Below are 25485 nucleotides of genomic sequence, written 5' to 3'. Positions count from 1 at the left end.
TAATTTTTTTACTAAGAAATGTAATAATATGTTATGAAAACAATCACATACCTCTCCTTTTGTTTTACGATCGAGTGCAATTTCGTGCTGGTGTATTAATGTGCTATCAACCTTGAAATCAAATACAAGTTCATCAATGGGCAGTGTGTATTTACGAGCATGAGTTTGGAGTACACCTGTCAAGAATCCTTGAGGAAAGAAAAATCCAGATAGCCAAAATGACTCAGGTGGTCCAGTTGTAAGCCATGACTGTTGGAGAAGAAGAACAATTATGTGGACTGAAGTAGAAAATTCCACACACCAGTAAGCCTTTGCATTACCTTTATGAAGTCTAATCGAAGTTCAAGATCAAGAATCCAACTTGATAAAGACTTCAAGGAAGGGTAAGCAGCTTTTGACCAAAGTTTGGGGACCTTGAAAAAAAATACCCCAGACATTATAACAAAAAATGCAGAAGAAACTTGACATGAAAGCCTTACTTCAGCACTAGTAGTAGTAATTTAGAACAATGAAATAACATTGTAATATCTTACTTGGTTATTGATAAAGGCACTATAAACTTCTTCCAGACTCTCAGACATAACAACAAATCCCTTGATAGCCCGGTTTAAATTGGACAAAGACAAATGCAGTACATGAAGTAATTTGTTGAAGCGCTCAACTTCTTGGAGTAGAACTGTTGTCAAAGAAGGTAAACGTCCTTCTTCGTCCCTCTACATGAAAACAACAAAATTAATGCACCATTTCTAATCCCGTTTGGCTGTTTCAAAGATAAATAAAATTATATCAAGATGCACCTTTGCAAGTGAAGGATGAATTTCCTCAGGATTCAGTTTCTCTAAAATTCGAAGAGCTATACTTTTTGACAATTCTAAAGCAATGTCATCGGTTGATGTAGCTTTAGATCCACCTGACTCCTGTGGCTGCACACTACGTATTGTTTGAAGAATAGTCTGGGACTCATTTAACTGTCAACAATCAACACGAGTAAAACAGTTGTTGATGTGATGTAGCAGTTGGTCAACAAATAAAATTGAATTGCAATTATAAATTGTACAAAACAAGATATTTTATAATTTTCACCTCAAATGCAATGTTTGCATTTTCATGCATTCCAAATATTTCAGGGTAATCAATTATAGGGAGTTTGTTGATGAAATTGCGGTATGCAGCCAGACTTTTACACTGTTCAGAATCAGGGCAAAAGTATATACCAGAGGGAGAAAATTTGTAGCCAGGCTCTAATGTTTTCTCAGAGAAAAAGCATCTGAGAATTGTACTCAAACATCGCTGGTCCCAATTGTCAGTAACACGTCCACCATATGTAACTTCACCTGTGAACATGGATCATGATTGTTTACTATGATATTCAACCAAGATTTTATTTTGGAAGAGAGTTTCTAAATTTCAGTTTTACCAGTAATATATTCCAGAGCATCCCAGGGTATGAACCCTTCAGAGCAAAACAGCTTTAGATTAAGTAGAGCACATTCTCTGTCACTGTCACTGAAGTCATAAATAATATTCCAGCCTAAGGGACCAAACTTCTTTCGTTCTTGAATGACTGCTTGGAAAATACAAATTCCAAATATCATTTTGCGCCAACTTGCCCCAAGAGCTGAAAATTGGACAAAATTCAACAAACACAAAAACAAAAAAGACAATATCATTACAAAGATAAGGAAGAAATAAGTGAGAGTTCATACGATTGTCTTCAAAGAAATCCTCAGTTATTTCTAAAAACGCCCTTTTAATGTTCGCTCTTAATCCTCTTGGAGGTTCATTTGTTACTTTGATAGAGTTCTGAAGAACAGACACTGGGAAAGCTTGGCATGGTGAGGAACTGAGGAAAAGTCGGAAATCATTGTGAACCTTATCAGGAGCTTCTGCAAGAGACTGAACTAATCTTTCTAATGGAAGCATCCATGAAGCAGCCAGGTGGCAGTTCTATGGATGGAAAAAAGAACAACTCTCAATTAGTCCACACGTTTTGACAAAATACATTAAAATAAACTTCGCACCGAATAGCGTCTCTTGACGTACCTGCAGAAAGACCCAATCACCCCTTAGGGATGCAGAACGAATCATTTTTTCTGCAATAGGTCCCTGTCCTTGACCAAGAGAAATTGCTTGAACTTTGTCTCTGTTTCCCATTTCATGAGCAAATCGTTGAAATGATCCAAAAGGATCAGATCCTGTACTCAGAACAAATATCAATGGAGTTATATTATTTGTGTCTTGGTATCTGAAAAACAGACGTTGGTTCTCAATCATCGATGCATTCATATCAAATATTTCAAGCGTCTCAATACTTACAAAACATTGAGATTGACTTGAGGACTTTCCACAAATGTTTGTCCTAATTTCTTTTTAACAAACTCAGTGATTGCAAACACCAACTAAAAAGACAATAACAAAACTTATAACATTTTAAGGGACTAGAAATTAAATACATATAAAGCAAATCTTGCAAACATAGTAATCAGACCTTCTCTGGTTTCAATGCCTTTATAACCATTAACTTGCTAAAGTCATCCAGTACTCCATTCCAATCTTTACTGCTTCGAGTGTCTCCAAGTTTGATGTCCTATTTAGATGGAGAGGGCATAATTAATTGCATAGCAAAATATATGAATACCTCAGAGCAAAAAATTGTTTTTATGAAGCAAAAGGAACTTACCACATGGAAATCGCCAACAGTAACGGCAATAAGAGAATTTAAGTCTGATGGTAGTTCAGAAAAAATTGGGAAATCCTTAGCCAAAAACTGAATGGATTTCCAACTGTTGTCTGACATCTTTATATTATCTGGTTTAATAGAATCCTCCTCCTGTAAAAAAATTGAATGCACTGCTGCATGAAAATTTGGTTGGATAATTGATGAAATTATTTAAGATTTGCATACTTACTGATGTTTTTCCTGAAAATCCTCTAAGGAGAAAATTCCACTGTGGTTCTGTTATAGAGTTAGCCTGCTGCTGGATACTTGTACAAAGTAGAAAGCTGAAAACTAGTTTATGCCTTTCAAAGAGACCTCTAGAAACAGTTGAGTAAACAGCAGATGTTGTTTCAGAAAGAAGAATCTTAAGTCTTTGATTGAGGTCAGGCACCTTTTTGCTGGTTTCGATCACAGTATTGAATACCTAAACAAAACACAGTCAAACATGGCCACATTTATCATTAAACTTCTCTTTTCCTTTTTAAAACTAAAAGTTACCATTTTGAAGTACTTCAATGAATATTGATACATTGGATCAATGTCCCCCAGCTGGGCCACAACAAAGTAAAGGCAAGAGCCACGTGCTGCAACTGTTCTGTATTTCTCTCGAGCAATTGAAATTTTTTCTTCAGTGGCTTCAGCTTCTTCAAGCCGGGTACTTATAATGGCAGATGTTTCCTGGAATAACAATTGTGCTTAATTTCTTTTAGTTCTTGGTACAAAGACTATGCTATGCACCCTACTTCTCACATGTAGAAATTATCATACCTTACTTTCATTCAGAGTTTCAATCAACTCCTCATCATCAAGAATGTTACCAGTTGAATGAAAAAGAAGCTGTAATATTTTATCCTCTATATTTTTAAGTTGTTGTTTATCTGCATTTATACGTGTAATGAGTTCAGTGCGTTGAGATTCCAGGTCAGGACGTTCCAAGCGAACAACTTCCCTATATATGTCAAGTTTGGAAGGGCAAAATTTTTGAAAAGTAACAGCAATTTTAATACACTTTCCTGAGAAATTCAATATTATAACCTGTGACTACTTACGCAAGTAACTGATCTTCCAGACCAGAGAGAGTGACAGTAAAATTCACCAGAGTAACTTGAATACATATTTCTGGTAGGTAATGAGGATTAGCCATTTTTGTTGTCATGTAAAGACGGAAATTTGGGTCATAATCAATTTCAGAATCAGCAAATCGAATCAACAGGCGTCCTGACTACAAAGAAGAGAGGGGAAATAGAAAGAGGATTATATTCAACATTTCTTAAATAAGTAGGAGATAATTTGTTTGTTCTCAGTCAGAAGTTTTCCTTACTTTGGTATAGGTTTGCCTCAACAAAATTGGTGTAAGTGCTGGATCTAGAGTTTCTCCCAGTTCTTCAAGTAGTACAGGACATCCCAGGCGCATTGCACCTTCTAGTGTTTGCAAAAGGTTATTGTCTGTTAATCTAACCACCTTTAAACTCTGTTTGACCTCCATTGCCCGGATCCATCTGTTTGCCTGGAACATTATTAATTACTTAAATTTGAAAAAGATTTGCAATGAATTATTGACTCGTGAATTATTATCCAGTGGATGCCTATATAATTTACTTGTTCTTGTGGGTCAATCATTAAAGGCCAGCGTCCAGCTTGAGTAACCAAGATAGCATTTTCAGTCGAAATTTTATCGCGGGGCAAGCCAAAAGAGTTCCACATACGTATGTCATACGGATCTGCAAGAACTGAAATCAAACTGAAATCAAATAATATCAGATAGATCATTTTTGGTACAAAAATTGACAGGTCTATTTCACATTTCATCTAAATGCATCCAAAACACTTACTCAAAGGTTGCAGAAGCTGGAATACTTAATTTGATACATCTTTGTAACCATATCCGGATTAGATCTCTTCTGTAAATGGCTGTAAAAGCACCTAAGTATGACAAATAGGCTGCAGCAACAAGAACATTTCCAGTCATGTTCTGGAGTTCTTCACTTAAAACCTATGGAATGAAATAGCACTTTAAAGTAAAACAGAACAAAAAACACATTTACAAGAGCATACCGGTAGTCTTAAACTTTGGGGGGGAATAATCTTACCTGTACACTGCTTTCCCATCGTATTTGTTCATCACCGAGAGCAGCTGTCAAACTTGCAGATCGGGCAAGGCGAGCAGATGTCAAAGCAATACTATCCTCAAGTTCTATCTTTTCACTTAAACTTGCATCATATGTAGCTTCCAGTTTAGCTATAGTAGCTTCAACATCAGCCAACTTTTGCTGCTTTTCTTGAAGGACAGCCATTACAGTGGCAAGTTCTCGCTCAGCCTGCTCCAGTCTAATAAGATCATAGTACAAATGGACATAAACAGCATTTTATACTTTATAAGCATTATTGATAACTTCAAAACAACAACTTACCGTTTTTTCTTTGGTTCAACAATTTTATAAACTTTGGAATAGGTGTCTATTGCACGAACCCAAAGACATATAGACTTACAAACTTTAGATTGGGTAGCAACAACATCTGGCATGAAATCTTTGTTGTCTATGTATGATTTGAGCTTCCTTAATGTCATATCTGGAATATGATCTTTATCGTACTCTTGCAACTTTTTCAAAAAGTTCGTATCAGCCAAAACAACTTTTGCAGTTGTCCAGTCAGTCCTAGGAAAAGTTTGAAGTATTCTAATCAAAGTTATCAACACGTTGAGTGTCCCACGTGACCACACGTATGGTCATAATAACACATGGTGCCGACCCCCCCCCCCCCCCTGGGACTCAATGTGTTAAACTCTTTCAGGTTGCCATATCGATAGATACTCACTTTTGGCCAAGGAGCAGGCAGACTGCCTCCATAACAGTTCGAACAAGAGGAGGTGGCTTATTAAAGACTTTTAATTCATTGATATCATTCTTGTTTAAAGCCTCAAGAGCTTTTGTAGCAGCCTCCATGGCAGGTAAAGCTTGGTCTAAGTCTGCTTGGGCATCATCAGCAATTGCTTGAGTTTCATCAGCTTTAACCTGAATGTGTAACATAGTTTGGAAAGTGTGTCATGAGTAATAATAAATAATAAAATTTGTTAACATAATGGGCATAGCACACATCATACATATACAGATATACCTTAGCTACAGCTTCATCAGCTTCAACAACTTGGCGTACTTCCATAGCTTGCGCCTGCTCTTTTACTAGCTTTTCCATCAGCTTGTTTGTAGCATCAGATTTTTCTTTAAGGATAGGCCCTAATAATGAGAGCTCCACCTTCATCTGAGCTACTAAGTCATTAGTTTCATACAGTTTCTGTCAGAAAAGCACTTAAGTATTATTGTGTAGCCACTTATCCACTTAGCTAACTATAAAATTTGCACACTACCATATAGGAATTTATGGCATCTTTTAACTAGAGATTGAAACTACAGTACCTGTAAACCATTAGCAATACGATCACGCTGTCCACTTGTTTCCTTGCGTTTTTTCTCCAAGAGTGCCAAAAAAAGATTAATTAGCTCCAGGTAACTACTTGGTGTTGTATAGTAATGGCGGTGCACCTCCACATAAAAACGGTCTGACATCTCTCCAACACTCTGTAATAAATTGAATTAACAAAATTTAATAAAATTTTGCAGTAGTTCAGACGAGAATGTCAAAAGACAAGGTTAAATTTGCAATTTAAAATAAAGATTGCTACAGTGAAAAGTCAACTGCTCATTCTAAAATTTAAAGTTACCTCATGAATTAAGACACAAATATTTGCATAATTTTCCAAGTGATCTTCTTCAATGTGTCCTTTCAGAGAATTCATAGCAACAGATAGAAGTGCCTCCTGGGGCCATTCTGAAAACCAATCAATTGTGCAGCAATTGACCAGAGATGGGAACATACGACATCTTTGCCTACAAAAAAATGAGACATTGACATTAGAACAACAAATAAAGAAAATTAATTTTTGAACATACATGTACTTTAAGATATTTTTTAGAAATTTCTGCATCTACTGTATTTAAAAAAAATCTACCTGAATGAATCCCCTACAGGGCTCATGCAAAGTACAAGGTGCAATTTGGAGCGAACCCGACTAATAAAAAAATTGAAGATAGCATCACGATTATGTTCCATGATGCCTGCCTCTTTTGCTGCTGGTCGTACAGCTTGAATAACTTTTTCAAGCTCGTCACTCTCAAATAGTCCAGGAACTTCACCTGAATGAAAATATGAATAGGTAAATAGGAGTATCAGTGAAAAAACTATTAACTGAGGTGGAGATCAAAACCTGAATTCAATATGTTGTTGATGTCTTCCAAGAATTCCTCTTCAACAACTTGAGTATCAGTGAAAAGGAAGACTGTGGCTTCATTCTTAGCTCCTGCATTGAAATACAACTTACGAAGATCTTCAAAGAATGATTCGTGGTTATAATTTCGGGCCAACTCAATTTGAAAGCATCTGAAAGTAAGACAAAGTATTGTTAACAATGGACATATGTACATTGAGTAATATTTAATGTCAAGTTCCAAGGAAAATTACTTATAGCCATTTAAATGAGCACCAAGTATAGTCAAACTACGTTTTCCCATTCCACCCACTCCAACAAGAAGTCCATTTCCTCTTTCAGATCGAAGAATACGAGCTATTCGAATTGTATGTTCTACAGCATCCATGAATAGAATAAGTTTCATTTCTCGGGCTGCTGTCATGTTGTAATCATCCAAATAATCTTGGAGGATGTTTTGCAGTTTACTCATGTCTTTAATTTCTTCATAGGTTCGTTCATCATTGGGAGTAGATGGGTGCATAAAATCACCAAACAGAATTGTAGGAGGTTTCAAAATCACATCTTCACTTGGCAGATCTAAAACTGGACTGCCAAAATATTTTGTGTTTACTTCTGTCAATAGTTTGTAAAAGTAACTTTTATCTTCTATGTTAACAAGTCGGTCATGAAAAACTCTCAGACATTCATGAGAAAATAGCCGCAGAAGGTCATTGGCCTCTCTTAGATTGCTATTATCTGCTTGTAGAACACCTTGGATACACTTAGAGAGATCTCGGAGATTAAACACATAGTGAGATTTTGCAGGAGTTGGCAGTAGATCCTCCATTATTCGTTGGTAAACATCAATAGCAGCATTTACAACAGAGTCAGCCATGTCTAGTATAGGCTTCACAAAATCTGACAAAAATCCCCTTAAAATAGACTGGTAAAAAAAAAGAAAAGAGGAGGGTCATTATTATTTACAATTTGAAAATAAGTAAATTTTGCTACTCATAAAAACATACCTTAAAGATAACTTTAAGTGATGCTTCATTTGGTTTTGGAATGTGAAGCATACTAAAGTGGCGAACAAATCTAGGAGTTAATGGATTACGTCCACCCCCTGGCGGAGCACAAGCCGCTGTAATTATAACATCCTTAATTTCTTTCCAGAAGAGCTTTTCTCGGTCATACAGACCATGGAAATCTAAGTATTGCCTACAAAAAAATACATTTGATGAATGAGAAGGGGCATTTGGCATTGAGCATTCACATAGTTTAGTAGAAAATTGTACACACCTCAACAGCTCGATAGGGGGTTGAGCACCATACACTTCTAGCTTGGGCATGTTTACATCATCTATGAATACAACGACTTTCTTCCCTAATGGAGCTCCAAGAAGAGTTTTTTTCCTTTTTTCAAGGTGCATTTCCAAAATTTCTTGCGTTCGAATACTGCTTGTTTGAGCAGAGAAATTTAATGTCACTGGAACATAATCATTAGTTGAAGCCAGATTGTTGAGAGCAGATTTTGCTATCACTGACTTTCCAACACCTGTAAAAAAGTTGGTCAAAGAAAATAAATTTACATTCAATCAAGCTACAAGTAAGGAATTGTATGCTTAAAATGAATTTACACACCAGTGCCTCCTATGTAAAGGACAGGTTTGTTCACCGTCATCATTTTTTCCAGTAAATAAGTAAAGCATACTGTGTCTTGGGTTGGTACAAGCAAATCAAAAAATGCAGTTTGAGGATCATAATGAAATGAAGGCATTACCTTCGACCAAGGTTCCATTCGACGTGCTGATACATTAATATACAGAGACCAAACGTCTCCAGAAGAAGGCAACCTTTTCAAATAAATAACATGCAATGAAAAATACGTAATTTCAGAATAGATTTTCGGTAAATAATAACATCCAACTAAGAAACAAAAATTGTCACCACCCACCTTGCATCTGGATGGTCATCAAAAATTTCTCTGATACAAATATCGAAAGTATCTCTTCCTGATTCTGTTACATTGCCACCAAGGCCCCAGACAGCTGAGAAGACAAATGCCTGACAAAGGAAGTTCTTCATACGCAATTTGTCAGCTGCTGTCACATCCATTGCTCCTGGCTCAAGTATCAGAGCTTCATACAGAGCACATAAGGTTTGAACTTTTCCCATGTCTGCCTGAAATACGGGTCAAATCAATATAGTTAGATATTCTAAGCATTATGAAGAAAGAAAGTTGAATGTGATACCTGAGGTATTCCTTGATCGCAATGCTTCAAAATATGGTTCAAAATACGATCCACAGAACGATTAAAAAGTTCTAACACAAACTCTTTTAAGTCCTCTGGTAAAATAGAAAGTTTGCTTAACCAAGACTTAACATAAGGCATCCATTTCAAGTCATTTGAATCAACATAAACCATTCCTGAGGATAAAATTATTGATTTTACATGTTTCATACTCAATACTTAGGATTTTTAGCTGCTATAACAGGCACAGTTAGAAAGTATTATGGGATTAAACTTACCACATCTGCTAACAGTTGCAGGGGATGCTTGGGCTAAATCTTGGACTTCAAACATCATTGTTACAAATGCTGTTAATTTAATTCGCTCTGAATTAGCCAAGCATAGCATTTTGTTGTCATCCAACACTGTGTTCATATTTTCAATCCACACTGCATCTACAGGTCCATCGCAGACTACCCACTGATGATCTTCATTAGTACTCTATATAGCCAATCAGAAAATTTACGTAACATAAAATATGACTTAAAGTTCTCTTAAATATTTATTAAAACAAAACAACTAGAAATACTAACTTTAACAGCTGTCCGGACACTAATTCCTAACAAACCATCTCTCCACTCCATAGTCAAAGGATTCACTTCTCCATATAATTCACCCATTGTTATTGATTTTGGGTTCATAACATAATAATGGACAGGGAAAAATTGTGGATCTTTTATTCCCTTTTTATGTAGATCACCCAATGCATTTCCAAGAGTCTATAAAGAATTATAAAATTATAATACCGATAAAATATTAGATAAAAGGTGTAGTGCAGGGAAGTTTCTATTTTTACCTTGATAATAGTTGTTTTACCACCACCAGTAGGTCCAACTAGCATAACGCCATGACGTACAATGCAGGTTTCATACAACTGGATCACCTTAGAGACCATACATTCTATTGGTTGCAAATTAGACGCAAGCATAACTGATACAATTGCATCTTGCAAATGACCATAATCTTGTTCAGGAATTTCAATGCCCGGGAAAAGGTCTTTAAGAATTCCCTGAAATAATGAAATAACTTTCAGATCAGCCAATCAGAACTTTAAAAAATAATGACAAATTAATTTAACAAACCTGGAATAAAAGGGCATCATCTGTCAAAAATTTGGGCAAATTTGAATCACGCAAAGCTCGGATGAGAACAATATTTTCGTTTACATCAGGATTGGCTCTCTTCAGGGATCCAGCCATCACCAAAACACTTTTGACTGCTCTATAATGGGGGCAAGGAGACACCAAGTTTAGCACTGGCTTCAACTGAATTTAAATTTACTTCACAAACGATTAGAGTATTTTATACCTCATGCCAAAATCATAGTGGTCCTGTTGTGAAAGTTGTTCGCTACACAACTTGTACATTTGAACCATCTTTTTTGCTAAGGGCTTCGATGACTCAAATCCCTCAGAGTAAAGAATGACTTCTGCAATCAAGCCTAAGCAAGAAGAAAGTTACTGTAAAAATACTTGCAGAATAGAGCACTATAAACTGACGCAATCAGATTTACAACATCCTACCATAATCAGGTACCATCATTGATATAGGCCGAAATAGAGCTTTAAGATTGTCTGGGAGTTCTGTTCGACCTGCATATCCAGGATTCATAGTTATAAATGCAGCACACTGATGTACCAGCTTGATTTCCCGTCCTTCAAACATAAATCTAAGGAGAATGTAGATGAAATTATTTTTAGTATTAATAGGGAAGTGGGCTACTCCAAACACTACCAACAGTAATACAAGACAGTGAAAGGAATATGAAATATTGGATGCTCCTTTGGGAGCACTTGCCTGGCAAGTTTCGCAGCCTTTGCATTGCGGATTGTAATAATTTGTTGCGCAATAACAGACAAAACCTCAATGTCAATACGATTAAACTCATCAAAACAGCACCAAGCGCCTGATTGCGCTAGCCCAGAAAAAAAACGTCCCATCATCTGATAAAGAATAATGGAAATAAGTAAAATTGTTAGATTATAAGTTCAAGACAGTTGAAAAATTATATTTTTACCTTGTAGTCAAGACCCTCTGAACAGTTGAAAACAACGCACTGAATAGCCAAAGATTTAGCCAAATCCTTAGTGGTTTCAGTTTTACCAGTACCTGCAGGGCCTGCTGGGGCTCCACCTGACAAAACAGGTTCATTACCATAATTGTCCTTTTCCTCATTTTTATTGAAAATATTTTGAAATCTGGTATTAGAGATTAAAACTACAAACCTAAATCTAACTGCAATGCTCCCATCAAGCACAAATAACAACGATCAGTCAGAGGTGTAATAACAAGACGAGGGGATGCCCCTAAGTATTCATATCCATACACATAATGAGAAGTTGACATTCTTGCAACACAATTATCTATTTCATCATCCCAATAGTAACGTAGCTGTTTTAGCCACTCAAAATTTGATCTGAAAGAATAAAAATCAAATTCAAGCAGGATATCAACAAAGTATAACACTAAGAACTGATGTGTGACCATTCCCGATGCAACACCGGCATAAGACAACTGTTCCATTTTACAGGATCAAAATTTACCTTTCGACCACCTGGCTTTTCACAAGAGCAGATACATTATCTCTGGCATGAACGTTTATTGTTATAAGAGCACATAAAACAGCACGGTCGAGTTTGGTAAGCTCCCCTCTCACCATTCCGGCAAGTAGAGTTAAATCCTAAGCAGCAATTCAATAGTTTTCAATAAAGTTGAACTTGTAATTAAATCAGAATACCACAAGTAATAGAAACCTACAGTGAAATTTTTCTTTTCAAATTCTTGCATTTTACTTAAAGCACTTGCTTTATTTTCAAGTATTTTTTCAACTGCCTGAGCCCACATTACTTGTGAAATAGTGAGGGCGATCTGCAGACACATATAAAGATACATTGTGGGAATACACTTAAATCCAGTTATTAGTTGAAGCAATGGGCAAACACACACCTGTGAGGGTTGATTAAGAACCCATATGTCCATTGGAGTAGTACCATAAGAAATGAGGGCTGCCTTCATAATTCGCCTAAGAGATGTGAACATTGATTCTTCAACTTTAGTTAACCAATCTTCCACATTCCCTCTTGCTTTTAGACCCTACAGACGAATATATGGATCAAAACTTAAAGCCAAGCTTTGAAAAAAAAATTTAAAAAAATGAGAAGCTCTGCTTAAACCTAATGGCAGTACCTTGGTAAGTACTACCCTTTCACCTTCCGGTGATATCATAGCAACTATATCAGATGAGAGCTTGTCAGTGTCCTCTCCATCAAAAATGCCAGGGATTCCACCTTTACCAAATTCCAGTTTAGCAATAGCATCAAAGCATTTTCTTAAATGAGGCTGAACTGCATGAGGATTTCTAGTCTGTTAAATCACATACTATTATTTATAAATTAAAAAAAAAAATTGAAGAAAACTACAAATAATTCAGGAAAGTTTGAAATACCTGAGCTAATATTTCAATAAGTTCGTCATTGGAGAGAAAGTAAAAACGTGGAAATACAACTCGTTTCGACTCCAAATATGCTTCAAGGCATTTCATGACTTGGTCAAGAAGAGCATTATTGTTAACAAAAGTTTCATACAACCCAGGATAAGTGCATGCCGACATTGCTAGTGGTGTTTTTGCTGTGCGCCGCATTATGTCCTTCCATGACTTATCTACAGTCATAAACATTTTAGCCTCTGCTGGTAGTTGTCTTTGAATATCAGGGGCAGAAAAAATGCTCTCCAAGTATAGCCAACTTTGCTGGCATTGTATCCATTCATCCAGTGTTTTAGAGAAAAGCTTTAACTGATCGAGCCAATCCTCAACTCTGCTTTTAATAGGTCCAACATGACGGGAGCTTAAAATTGTGTTGATGTTGATCATGCTTTCTTCCAAGAGAGTAAAAGTATCTTCAAGGCCTCCTAAAATGAACACATCCTTTTGATCACGATGGTTTAGTACAATAAGTTCTGCCTCTTGCCAAGCATTTTCCACTTTATGAAGCAAACCCTCAAGAGCTGCTTCGGAGCTAGCTTGAGCTGCAATATCATTAAGCTGCTCTGTGCAGTTCATAAGACCTTTTTCAAGTAAATATTCTAGCGACACTGGTTCATCAGGAGATATCTTAACATTCAACAGCTGTTCAATATTTGTCCAGTGGCGTGCCTTGAGATTAGGATTGCGTAGACTTGTGATTGTTGGTAGCTAAAATTTAATTGACAGGAATAAAAATGAAAATTCATATATTTTAATCTGGATGTTAGGAGAACTAATGAATAACACTTAGGTTTGGATACCTTATCTTTAATATCTTGCACTTTACTTTTGAATTGTGGTACTATTAAATTTTCTGGCAGCAACTTTTCCATCTGTTGCACATTTTTAAGGTTTTTATTTGTAAACTGCATCATATCCTCAGGATCTAATGAGGAAAAGTCAGATAACATCCAGAAATGATTTGATTTTTCCCATTCCTCCAGGCTGTCCCAAAGTAATTGTCGGACACGCAATTCACTAGTGACTTCATCCAACATTTCAAATCGAGTAACTTCGACCTGCAGAAAACATAAAATTTACTTGTTGATTGTACTGTATCAAAGTATAATAACACAAATTATTTTTCTTCCACAAACCCTGAACGATTTTTGATATCCTTTGATTTCACCAGCTCTTTCTTGATATTCATTAACTTTTTCAGACACTTCCTCCAGAGAAACACGTATTTCTTCTGGATTTGCTTCAGAATCAACAAATTTTTTATCCTACACAAGAGCAAAGATGGAGTAAGTTTTGTGCACATCTAGAAACACAGCATAACAAAATTTTAATATCTTACCATGACCATTTCATGTGTCTTCATGATGTCATCCAGCAAGGCATTTATGTCAACTTGGCATTGAGCTACAAACTTAGCAACAAGAGTCAACTTGTCTGATAATTTTCTATCAACTGTTCGATGAAGTGTTCCTAGCCATTCACCAAGCCTCTACAAAAAGAGTATTGAGAATTTTAGTTCAGAGATAACTGAGGCGCAGTTGCAACAGACCAGCTGAAATATACGCACATAATATTCTTCACTATCCTGCTCTGACACAATAATGCCATATTCATCACATAAGTCATACAATTCCTTACAATAGTCCAGTTCACTATCCATCTCTTCCACCTAGCAGGAGAAAAGAGATTTATTTGCGTAAAGTTCAAACCACACATACCCACATTTAACTTTACAAGGAAATCTATCAAGATGTAAGTAGAGAACAAGTTAATGCTAGTTAGCAAGAAGTAAATTTAAAATATTCACCCGCTTGGTAATGTCTTCCAAAAACTCCAGATATTCAACAAATTCTTTTGTCAAGACAGGATCTCGATCGATATATAATTGTTTCTCCTCAATTTCGGTAAGAAGAACTTGAACCTTTTCTCGGCCAATGCTAAGGCAAGTTAATAGGAAGTTAGTTCAAACAAAATAAATCTTAAAAGCAAATTTGACTTAATACTGTAATCACTGATCCATACCGCGGCATCACATCCTCTATGATCTCTCTTAAATTGCGGCTAGTGGGGAAAACTTCTTCTTTGAGACGGTTCAATTTTACCAACAGAAGACCTAAAGGCTGAGCATCCACACATCTTTCTAGCTCATCTTCTTGTCTTGAAAATTCAGATAAATTCTTTCTAAACACTTCTAGTGCTTTTTTTTTAGATAGAAAAAGTGCATATTAGTATAAGTAAGAAGAATGCAAAACATCAATGGAAGTAGATATACTTTTGAATGAATGGTGCATACATTGGTTTTTTGAAAGATCATCTGATGAAATTGCAAGATTTGAGTTATAAAACTCTCTCATTAATTGAAAACGTTTAATGTAGGTTTGAGCAGCCTGAAATGCTTTCTGAACAAGGTCAAGGCTTTCTTTCTTGGTTTGAGTAACATCTTCATCAATACTCAGACAAAATTGAAGATCACACCCATTTCCACAATCTCTTGCCTCCATTTTCCCATTAATTTCAGGTCTGCAAAGAAAGTGATCACATAATTAGTATCGCATAATTGCCGATTCTCACCATCTTCTAGAATCCACAGACCAATGTGTTGCCTTACTCAGCAAAGGGAATGAAGAAAGGATCCGTCAAAAAAGTTGGAATAGACATCAAAGCATTTGTCCATAAATCAATTATTTGAGTAAACATGGCATCATATACTTCAGCTGAGGGGTCCAACAATAGAGCTTGTGGTTCACAAACAACATCAGTAATGAACAAAGGGTTCTGTAAATGCAGTTTTTTTTTTTCAAGCACAATATGCAGATTGTGTTGGAGAAAACAAGTAATAATTAATCAGCCAGATATAAAAACGTCCTTGATTAAACAGAATTCTTACTTGAGGTGCTTTGTCTGGGCGAGGTTCTTCCAATAGAGCAGAGGTGTCGTCCTCTTCAAGAAGATCATAAGATGGTGTAAAAACAACATATTCACTCAAAACTCCTACAAAGGATGTTTGTGAGTTTTTGATGATGATGTGGAAAGAATCCATGATTAACAAGTCTACTAAATGAATAAAACTGAAATAATAAAAAACATAAGTCAACATAATGAAATAACTCGTAATCAACAGGTGGAATTTCAACTGGGTGACTGATCACCTTGTCAAACGGGAACAAAACCTCCTCTTCCTGGCTTGATCTGTGTACGACATCTTAATTTTACCATCTTTTAAAGGGGGTAATCGTTGTCCAGGAACTACACAGATTGACAGAGAAATGTTACTAGTATTTTATAGATTTTACCCTCTAGCTAGGAAAACAGGAGAAAGAGACAAATTTCACTCACGAAGTTGTATTCTTGAAAGTCGCATGTTACTGTCATGGGGTGTAAAGCCTTCTTGGGACAAAGCCTCATAACAAGCAGAATTAATAATTTCCCTAAAATTTGAGCGGTATTCGGCCAGTTGAGCTTGAATGCTTTCTTTCCTGTGCATCTGATAATATTGCGATAACATTTAGTGAAAGGTTCTTTGGATTTACCAAAAATATTGCAAGCAGCTACAGTAACACATTATAATTTAAGAAAATTGAAAGCCATTACCTGATTTTCAATGAATTGGAAGAGGGGGTTGAGTTGCAAACAGGATGTATCGAAGAAGTTAAGTTCAAGCAGCTTCAGGCATATCTCCCTCATCTCTAATAATGCTTTTTGAAGAACCGAATTCAGGAAAAAAAGATTCTTTTGTATTGATTCTTGGGCTTCCTTATACTTTGCCTGTGTAATGCTTTTTCTCCACATGAAGAAAGCTTTCCACAGTCGAAATTTTGAAAATAGTTTAATCTGTTTGTGAAAATATTGGCATTTTAAGTTTTAAGAATTAGAGAAATCTGATTAAGATTTTAGGCACACGGTGATCTCAGTACCTTACTAATCCTGCAAAAGTCATCATACTCTTTTTCCCACTGATCAAGTGGGGTAAATATCATTTCATTAGGAAAATGCTGAGTCACACCATGGGAACTCATTGTCATAAAACAATCTTTATGAATGTGAGCATAGTCTACAATCCTGCAGTATTTTCCAAATTTAAACAATAAATAAACTGACTAACTTGGAAACCATTGATTAAAACAATAAAAATAATAATACTGACTTTAAGTTGTAGGGGGAGAAAAGCTCATGATTTCGAGGAACAGCATACACCATATAATAAAAACCAATTCTTGGATCATTGCGAAGTAGTTGCATGATTTCTTTCTGATTGAAAACACCATTGTGAAGTTGTGGTTTTGACTCTTCACCTTGACACACATCTAAGAGTTCATAAATTAAAAACAGTTGAGCAAAAACAAAATTTCAGAAATTTGGAGAAAATGCGTTAACCAGCAAGAAAAAGAAGTAGAACTTACATCCTTCCAAAGAAGATACTACCATATCTTGTGGGGAAAATGGATACTCTGCAGGGGCATTGTGATCTCTTCGCCTCTTCTTCTGATGAGTTGTAAATCCAGGCTAGATAGTAAAACAATACTTTTCTTTCCATTTGCAATTCAGGGGATAAAATGGGAAGAAGAGTGGGGAAATATTTAAAACTGCCTTCCTCTACTTACCAAAGGTTCAGCTTCATTCTTTTTAACCTCTAAAGAACCCAAGAGCCGTTTGTGAGGAATGTGAAATGGAATATCATCTTGACCTCTACAAAAGGAAATAATTGGGTGATACAAAAGTAAAAAGTAAGAAGTAATTAAAAATAAATAATGTTACACCTGACGTATTTATTGGGAGCAAGGGTTGTAAGCCGACTTGTTCCATCAGTCAGCTCATGTTGTTGTGATGTAGAAGGTTTGCTGTTCTTTGCTGGATCCATATTGAGCTCTGTATCTTCAATTACTGTATGAGTAACTTTTTGTTACTTGGTATTGTTTATTGAAGTTTTTTAAGAGACACAAAACATAACAGAAGATGTAAGCAGAGGTAAATAAACAGCTGTCTCTGAATGTTCCCAACAAGTACCATTGAGAACAGAACTAGATCCCCACTGTCTCCATGGCAACTGCTACTGCCCTTCATTTGATTTGTTTACTTATTCTTCAAATTAAAAGGGTTCATAATATGGTATTTTCCCAGGGGTTTACATACATTAACATTGATCTGTACTTCTTCATGTTGATACTGAACTGCAGACCGCTCTTCAAAAACTCAGAAAAGCTTCTTGATCAAGGTGAGAAGTCAACCCATAGCAGGATTGAAATCCAGAATTGAAGTAATAAATAACAAATACTTTATTTTAACAAAGGCTCAAAAAGACAGAGGTAAATAAAATTCATTGATTCATTGTACACAAAATGATGTCATTTTTATCAGACAGATATGGATATTATTCATAAACTCCAATTGGTAAAACATTAGTTGATGGAGGAAGAAAAATTATACTTCCATCGGGGCTAATAAAATTGCTTTTAGAATTAAAAGACAAGTACTATACACCAAACAAAAAACAAACAAACAACAATTGCCTGTACAGTTCGACTCATTCTACTATAGAATTCTACAAGTTCCTTTGGATGGTGCCGCCTACATAATGCAAGTTTTGCTGGTTACATGTATACTTCAAACATGTAATTTGAAAACATGCACTGAGAAGAGCAGCACATTTTATAGGAACAGTAAATACATCTGTCAATTGAAAGTTGTAAATAAATTTACAACATAACACTGTTTATAATTAATTTCAATATGTAACTAATCTAGACAAAAACTTTAGATACACATACATACACAAGGTATTGCTGCTCAAAGCTGATCATAGGTTAAAACAGAAATTTGCAAAACACATTTATGATGGCACTCCAAAGGGTAATTGTTACTTTTTAAAACAATTATGTTCTAGATATAAGAGAACAATACACTCCATTAAATAAGTTAACATGATTTCTTAGAATACTGTATAGAAAAGGAGCATGACTTCATGGATTAGGTTGATCAATAAGTAATACTTTTCTAAAAAATAAATTCAACAGATAAAATAAAATAGGTACAAAAAATCCTTGGAATTATTAACAGAGTACTACTAAAAAGTAGCACTATATATATGTGCCAGAATATTAAAAGTAGGTATAAACGAAAAATCCAATCTCCTAAACTTGCTTGATTTAACACATTGTAAGTAAGTGAATGAACACTTCAAATTGAAGAGCATATTGACATAAATACATAAAGGCCTTACGTGATCGAGTTCCCAGATGTTTCCAGAACATTTCCCTTACTTTGATTGGAATTTCGAACAGTCTAGCCTCACAAAACCCTACAATGTCTCAAAAACCATAAAATAACAAAAAAGTGCGAAAATTTGACATTGTACCCAACTTTCCAATCCCCTGACTTTTCCCTGACTTCTTAGTTGGTTGACTACCCTGAGGTGTACGATAAATTTAGAATTAGATATACGATTTTTGATTAATGAAGAAAATTCATCCAAATGGGGAAGGTTGTTTGTCAACAGAGAGCAGTGAGTAACATATTGACAGATAAAAGGAAAGTTAATAATATACTATGTACACAAAAATCTTACATTGCAGACAGTTGGAATGACATGTCTAAACAGACTAAACAATCAAGACATACCTGTACTGGGCTACTAATTAAAGTGAAACAGTTCGATTTAGATCAAAGAGACTGTCTTACTTTACTTACATGTACGTAAATGTGAGCATGAGACAGAAGACAATGGAAGAGTAAAGTTGTTCCACACCCTCTTGTTGACCCCCTTACCTTCAACTAGTCCAAAAGTTCCACATAATTAGCAGGAAACAGTCCAAAAGTACCGTCAGGAGAGAAGCCCTGCCACCAGCCCTCATCAATCTGTTCAATGTGAGTAATGATGTCACCAGGGTAGAAAGTTATCTCCGTATTGTCAGCTGTAAGAAAATTGAATGTAAGATCAATTGGTCCAACAAAACTAAAAGATGACAAAATAATCTGGTCAAACCCGGAAATGGCGTTGCACCTCAGGAAAGCAAAATCACAATGTTATAAGTGGGGATAACATTATAAGCAGGGTGGTTTTATATGGGGGTATTATGTTCTGTCAATAGGATTTGCAACGCTACATTCGGGGTTTGACTGTAATAATAAACAATGGCCTACCGGCTTGGTAATCATAAAGGGCTCTTGCTTTAAGTCCTAAATCACCATCCTCGTCATCATCGTCATCATCATCCAATGCTGAAGAGCCACCATTCAAGAAAACAGAGTCTGTCTCCTGCACAATGGTTGGTTGTACAGTTGTTTGTACTGTGGTTTCCTTGGTGAGCTTTGGGTCAACTGTTTCCTCAGATATATCTGTACTTTTCTTGTGAGATTTTCGCACAATGGTACCAGTCTGTGAGTCCTCAGCTATAAAAAGTGAAGCACAGTTTTAAAATTATTTTATGTTCTACTTTGAAGTAACATGTACTTCCAAGCACATGATTGTATCATGGTTTCATACTGGTACTCACATTCCCAATCACGGTCATCTTCACTTGAGGGAACTGAAGTCTCGGCAGGGATCTAGAGAATAGATGCACAGAGTAGTTTTAGATACAAACATAAATATAGGAAACACTTTAAATAGATGCACAAAAAATACATACTTCTTCTGTCTGCTGAACAGTCTCATCCACTGACACAACTTCTGCTATTGGTTGTTCAGTTGGCTGAGATGGGACTGCCATTTGTGCAGGCGGCCAAGAAGGTAAAGAGGACTTTCTATTTACATTTTGAGGAGGAATTACTGTCTCGGGGCTAGGGATGCCATTCTTGACTGTTTAGCAAAGACACATTTATAAAAATTATGTGTTTCTAGAAAATAAACTTAAAATGCACAACAAAACACTTGCCTTTAGATGTATCGCTGGATGGTTGGAAAGAGGCACGACGCCCTAAACTACTTAATTGACCAGCTGATGTATTTTTTTCAAAAATTGCTCTTGCATTGATTGTGCGTTTTGCAATGAGTGATTGAGCTTCCTGGAAGAAGGATCAAATGGTTTAATATACTTAAAAGCAAAGTCAAATTCAAAGAGCAAAAATGGTAATTATAGCTTTTTCCTACCTCGCTTCGTTGCCTTCTAAGTACCTCACTTCGCTCTCTTCTCTCCCTTTCCTCTCTTTCTCTATCATCTAGTTCACCATTCATGTCTGTTTGTTCAACACAAGTAGACACTTTCTCAGCACTACGCGCAATTTGTCTCTTGACGGTCAGCTCAGAATCACGTTTATCTCTCTCAGCTGACTCTACCAACTACAAATTTGAACAGAATATTTAGTCAGTAAAAGCAGCCAATAATTTGTACACACAGAAGTATAAAATAAAAGAAAACGACTCACTTCTCTTTTACGAAGTTCCTCTTCTTGTTTATTCCTTTCCTCTTCTCTTCGCTTACGTTCAGCTTCCTGGCGAACTTTTTCCTCCTGTTCTTCACGTTCCCAGAAACGATCTCGTTCTTTAGAGTTTATTTCTTGTCCTGGATTCACACGTTGGTATACAGTACCCTGAAAAATAGAATCCGTTAAAAAAAGTTGGAAGTGCAGGTATGTTGTAAGGAAGGATTTATTTCTATTTAAATTTACTGACCACTGGACCACTATTGTTGGAATTGCTGAGATTAGAGCGTTCCTTGAAATTGTATGCTGAACCAGTAGACTTGCACACTTTTTCAATAACCAGCTTAGGGTCGACATCCTCCTCAGTACGAGCATTTATTGTAACATGAATGCCTTTCAGAAAGTCACATACCGATCGTATGTGATTGGCACATGTGCCTTTCCGGACAACAGGTGCACCTTCCCCTTGCTGGTTCAGATACAAAGAGAAATGTTAACTTTTCAGAATGGATGGACAAAGAAGAGAAACCTAAACAATCCAACTTACCCAGTTAATTAGAACATATTTTGGCAGGGTTGTTTTAGGGTCCTGCACTTGACAAAATGCATACATAATGCTTCCGCTGTTAAAATCTTCTGCCATTTCAACGAGACCTCCATCTAAAGGCAAAAGTGAAATAGGATTGAAAATCTAAGATAAGACTGATGTTATTTATTTACTAAAATCCATGTAACAAAATTGGAAGTATGTATTACCTCCTTTGCTGATGAGTTTCAGGCAGTTCGTTTGTCCTTCATAGCCAAAGAGAGCCCTGCAAAATGTGATTCATCTGATTAATCAAGTACTCTGGATTCATACAAGGAAAACACGAATACATAATGTAACAGAACAGTAAACACCGAAGGCAGAAGAGAACACCGGTAGATGATATATGCAGAACTACCACAAGTACGGGCAAGCGAAGTGTGGGAAAACGAGAGAACTTTTGGAGAAAACTGAGATAAGTTTATAGCTGATACTTTAAAACAGGAAAAACTTACCAGTTAGTCGGGGACTTGTCATCCACGACCTCGCTCCATGCAGCTACCATTGACTCCTTGTGTTTCTCTAAGTTAAGAGCCATTTTCAGCTTTTATTCAAATACTGTCCGTTGACCTAATGTATGAAATATTCTAATGCTTTACTTTGGACATGGCTGATACACAATATTTCCTTAAATCGACCAGAACCCAAAAGAAATCCAGTAATTAAACAACCCCGTTAGCTGTCACTGACTCACGGGCAGGGCACAGACCCCTCGAACGGCTACGCGAACGCTCCGTCCAAGTTTCTTTCACTCCCCTCCTCACCCTACCCCTCACTCACCCCCTCCCTCCATGTAGTCACCAGGGTCACTGGAGCATTTGGGTGCGATATTACGTGTAGTTGTTTGTTTCAATGTTTGTTTGGATTTGGATTTTCCGACAGTGTTTAGAGCATTCGTCAAAATACACTTCCCGACTTATTTGAAAGCACTATGATTGACAAAGCATACATTCTAGACAATGGCGGGTTCACAGCAAAAGTCGGCATGTCATCTGCTAAACCAAGGTAAGTACCCATAACCTATAACATATATACCGGTGTTTTCATTTTTCCTTTCTCAACAACTCACTTCTGAAACTTTCAAATTGGCACTGTGTCACTGTACAGTCAGGTAATTTTTCAGAATTTCGTTTATTTGTTTTAATCCAAACCTGTCTCCTGCATGAATTTCAACAACCTAATAGAAACAAACTACTAATGTGTCATTTAATTTATGTTCTTTTTCTTCAGAGTTATTCCAAATAGTGTCATGAAGGCCAAAAGCGAAAGAAGAAGACCTTTCATAGCTGACCAAGTTGAGGAATGTCGTGATGCTTCTGGTTTATTTTACATACTTCCTTTTCAAAAGGTTTGTTGATTGTTTTCCGCAGTTTATAATTTCATTTTTTTTCTTTCTTAACTGTTAGTGTCAAAACTCTGAAAAATCTTTTTGTTTTCCTCAGGGCTACTTGGTCAATTGGGATATTCAAAAAACTATTTGGGACCACATTTTTGGCAAGGATTGTTGCCCAGTCAATTTTAATGAAACACCTCTAATTGTTACTGAACCGTACTTTAATTTTCCCTCTATTCAAGAAGCAATGACAGAAATATTTTTTGAAGAATATGAATGTCAGTCTCTACTGAGAATCAATGGTAAGGTTTCAGATTTTGTTTTGATATTTATTGCCTAACCATATCATATACAATACTTGTCTTCTTTATGAAATAATTTTTTTCTCCCTAGCTGGTGATCTTAGTAACTATCACTACACAAGTAATAATCCTGGAACCTTGGCTTGCATGGTTGTTGATGTGGGCTACAGTTTCTCTCACGTCACACCATACATTAAGGGAAAGAAAAGAAGAGAGGGTATCAAAAGAATAGATGTTGGTGGCAAAGCACTAACTAACCACCTGAAAGACATTATTTCTTATCGGTAGGTTTTTAAAAGCATTAGTTACTTTCGATGCTGTCTGCCTGATCTGATGTGATTCATTACAAACTTTTGTGCCGGTTACAGACAGCTGCATGTCATGGACGAAACTTACGTTATTAATCAGGTCAAAGAAGACTCTTGTTTCGTGTCCCTGGATTTTATGGCTGATATGGAAGTTGCCCGGAAACGTGGTAACGATAATACAATTGTGCGAGATTATGTTCTTCCTGACTTCACATCTATTCGAAGAGGTTTCCTGAGAACTCTGGAAGAAACAAGCAAGAGCACTGATGGAGAACAGGTAACTTTTCCTGTACCATTCATTCATTCATCTATCAGTGCTCATTATGGTTTATTTAAAATTAACAATTCAACATTTTATTGTGTCCCTTATAGACCTTGCGAATGAACAATGAACGGTTTGCGGTACCAGAAATTTTATTTCAACCATCTGACTTGGGTGTGCAACAGATGGGTGTGGCTGAAGCCATAGTTTCTAGTATAAACTCTTGTCCAAAAGAGACACAGCCCCATTTATATTCCAACATAGTTGTTACTGGAGGATGTTCCCTTTTCCCCAATTTCCAAAAGAGGCTACTACAGGATGTAAGAAAATTAGCCCCTGATGAGTTTAACGTCAGGGTAACTTTGCCAGAAAAGTAAGTAATTAATCTTCAATCTTGTATGGTGGACTTGTGTACCTCAACGACCTGTACTTATGGTGTAATTTACTCAATTTACAGTCCGCTTACTTATGCTTGGGAAGGAGGGGCACTCCTTAGCAAACACCCAGAGTTTTATAGTTTTGTTGTTACAAAAGAAGAATATGAAGAAGAGGGATTGCATATTTGCTATGAAAGATTTGATGTTTAGCAAGGGGAATATTATGAACGCCAGAATATTTATTTATACTACAGTACTATCTCAGCTGCTGCTATGTAAGATTTCCCTTTAATTTTGAAGAACTGATCATCATTATGTAAACTTCCCTTTTTAATTAAGCTCAACAATTATTCCAAAAATAAAATTTTAAATCAAGTTAGAAGTATTATTTGACCATATTCTTTATCAATGACTCAATTCTGATTAAGAAATATAGCGCTTTCGAATGCTGTAAATGACACGAGGAGATGCTGTCGCAGAGGCCTCTGACACCTCCCCTACTTCTCGGTGCCACCCTCGTCTTTGTCCTCGTCCTCGTCGCCGAGGTCGTCCTCGCCCTCCTCGCTGCTGTCGACCCGGATGCCCTTCGCGAGCATGTTGGCCAGGCCGTGCACGTCGACCGAGTCGTCCACGTCGTGTATCTTTCTGATGGCGTTGCTGACGATGCAGAGGTCCCCGCGCAGCTCCGAGACGAGGGCCGCGATCTTCTGCGCGTTGCTCAGCACCTCGACGCTCTGCGTGTAGGGGTTGTAGCGCACCCCGAACGGTCGCTGGATCTGCCCGGCGAACTTCCTGCAACAGACGTGGGCGGCATGAGGCGACACAGCACTACTAGACCAGGGGACGTTCACCCGTCTGTCATCGCGCACACCTCATCTTCTCCTTGGCCTCCTCGATGCTGTCGGTGTAGTAGTAGGCGTTCTGGTAGGCGGTGATGATGCACTCCTCCCGGCAGGTGACCTCTGGGTCGAAGCGCTTGATCTTGTCGTGGGCCTCGATCGCGTGGCGCAGCTCTGCCACCGAGGACAGCAGCCCCGCCCCGTACACGCGGATCTCGCCGTCCTGCTTGCACAGGCCGAACTCCACCGTGAAGAAGTAGAGCTGCCGACAACACGACATGGTCTCTGTGAGCCTCGGGGTAGAGTCGCCGTTTGGGTCTGAATTCTGGGCCGACGCCGCCCTTTGCGATTTTAGCGCTTGGGCCAGGTGGACCCACCCA

At 37.0% G+C, this 25485-nt stretch overlaps 4 protein-coding genes across 4 annotated transcripts in view; 1 reads left to right on the top strand and 3 right to left on the bottom strand.

The window, feature by feature from the left end:
* Window positions 1-105: 105 nt before the first annotated feature.
* On the bottom strand, window positions 106-16799 carry LOC113217990 (dynein axonemal heavy chain 6). The gene is made up of 56 exons (XM_052275031.1): window positions 16332-16799; window positions 16077-16224; window positions 15890-15986; window positions 15628-15808; window positions 15349-15515; window positions 15034-15260; window positions 14763-14937; window positions 14548-14677; window positions 14308-14409; window positions 14080-14229; window positions 13877-14005; window positions 13541-13798; window positions 12702-13448; window positions 12443-12619; window positions 12014-12349; window positions 11800-11936; window positions 11482-11672; window positions 11274-11389; window positions 11054-11199; window positions 10780-10925; window positions 10565-10697; window positions 10339-10477; window positions 10053-10265; window positions 9790-9975; window positions 9496-9697; window positions 9218-9393; window positions 8920-9146; window positions 8607-8818; window positions 8265-8520; window positions 7991-8183; window positions 7238-7908; window positions 6984-7156; window positions 6729-6912; window positions 6441-6606; window positions 6136-6297; window positions 5837-6013; window positions 5537-5733; window positions 5131-5376; window positions 4810-5047; window positions 4552-4712; window positions 4319-4460; window positions 4041-4226; window positions 3769-3941; window positions 3488-3668; window positions 3218-3397; window positions 2910-3143; window positions 2681-2830; window positions 2489-2587; window positions 2317-2399; window positions 2044-2245; window positions 1707-1947; window positions 1418-1618; window positions 1084-1334; window positions 798-968; window positions 534-713; window positions 106-413 (listed from the first exon to the last, which is right to left on the bottom strand). Exons 1-56 carry the CDS (start codon window positions 16527-16529, stop codon window positions 270-272), a joined length of 11088 nt encoding a protein of 3695 aa, XP_052130991.1. The 5' UTR covers window positions 16530-16799; the 3' UTR covers window positions 106-269.
* A 1190-nt stretch (window positions 16800-17989) lies between these two features.
* Window positions 17990-22379, bottom strand: LOC113217972 (drebrin-like protein). The gene is made up of 11 exons (XM_026438085.2): window positions 22140-22379; window positions 21855-21910; window positions 21646-21758; window positions 21349-21567; window positions 21102-21266; window positions 20827-21015; window positions 20612-20741; window positions 20366-20535; window positions 20231-20282; window positions 19878-20126; window positions 17990-19648 (listed from the first exon to the last, which is right to left on the bottom strand). The coding sequence occupies exons 1-11, from the start codon at window positions 22220-22222 to the stop codon at window positions 19509-19511; spliced, it is 1566 nt and encodes a 521-aa protein (XP_026293870.1). The 5' UTR covers window positions 22223-22379; the 3' UTR covers window positions 17990-19508.
* Window positions 22380-22438: 59 nt separating this feature from the next.
* Window positions 22439-24641, top strand: LOC113217973 (actin-related protein 6). The gene is made up of 7 exons (XM_026438087.2): window positions 22439-22689; window positions 22915-23032; window positions 23127-23319; window positions 23411-23603; window positions 23688-23904; window positions 24000-24262; window positions 24347-24641. The coding sequence occupies exons 1-7, from the start codon at window positions 22616-22618 to the stop codon at window positions 24474-24476; spliced, it is 1188 nt and encodes a 395-aa protein (XP_026293872.1). The 5' UTR covers window positions 22439-22615; the 3' UTR covers window positions 24477-24641.
* LOC127751448 (tryptophan 5-hydroxylase 1-like) overlaps window positions 24486-25485 on the bottom strand; it is a 20420-nt gene continuing 19420 nt past the window's right edge. The window contains exons 3-4 of the mRNA XM_052275030.1: window positions 25138-25367; window positions 24486-25058 (exon numbers count right to left, since the gene is read on the bottom strand). Of these exons, the coding sequence (XP_052130990.1) occupies window positions 24764-25058; window positions 25138-25367 (525 nt within the window). The 3' untranslated portion in view covers window positions 24486-24763. The remainder of the gene's footprint in view (window positions 25059-25137; window positions 25368-25485) is intronic.

Source organism: Frankliniella occidentalis, unplaced genomic scaffold (assembly GCF_000697945.3).
Source record: "Frankliniella occidentalis isolate FOCC.00 unplaced genomic scaffold, Focc_3.1 Scaffold495, whole genome shotgun sequence".
Lineage (NCBI taxonomy): Eukaryota > Metazoa > Arthropoda > Insecta > Thysanoptera > Thripidae > Frankliniella > Frankliniella occidentalis.
This window is presented reverse-complemented; position numbering and strand designations above follow the sequence as displayed.

Bases quoted from the DNA above. Each gene is read 5' to 3' on its own strand.
- LOC113217990 (XM_052275031.1), bottom strand. From the start codon at position 16,529: ATGTGGAGAAAAAGCATTACACAGGCAAAGTATAAGGAAGCCCAAGAA. The intron at 13,449-13,540 runs GTATCCAAACCT...ATTAAATTTTAG, and splicing joins TGCAAGATATTAAAGATAAG to CTACCAACAATCACAAGTCT. The intron at 10,698-10,779 runs GTAGGATGTTGT...CTTCTTGCTTAG, and splicing joins AATGATGGTACCTGATTATG to GCTTGATTGCAGAAGTCATT.
- LOC113217972 (XM_026438085.2), bottom strand. From the start codon at position 22,222: ATGGCTCTTAACTTAGAGAAACACAAGGAGTCAATGGTAGCTGCATGG. The intron at 21,759-21,854 runs GTAATACATACT...TTTTGCCTTTAG, and splicing joins GAAACTCATCAGCAAAGGAG to ATGGAGGTCTCGTTGAAATG. The intron at 20,742-20,826 runs GTAGGAAAAAGC...TCCTTCTTCCAG, and splicing joins TTAGAAGGCAACGAAGCGAG to GAAGCTCAATCACTCATTGC.
- LOC113217973 (XM_026438087.2), top strand. From the start codon at position 22,616: ATGATTGACAAAGCATACATTCTAGACAATGGCGGGTTCACAGCAAAA. The intron at 23,320-23,410 runs GTAAGGTTTCAG...TTTTCTCCCTAG, and splicing joins GTCTCTACTGAGAATCAATG to CTGGTGATCTTAGTAACTAT. The intron at 24,263-24,346 runs GTAAGTAATTAA...CTCAATTTACAG, and splicing joins AGGGTAACTTTGCCAGAAAA to TCCGCTTACTTATGCTTGGG.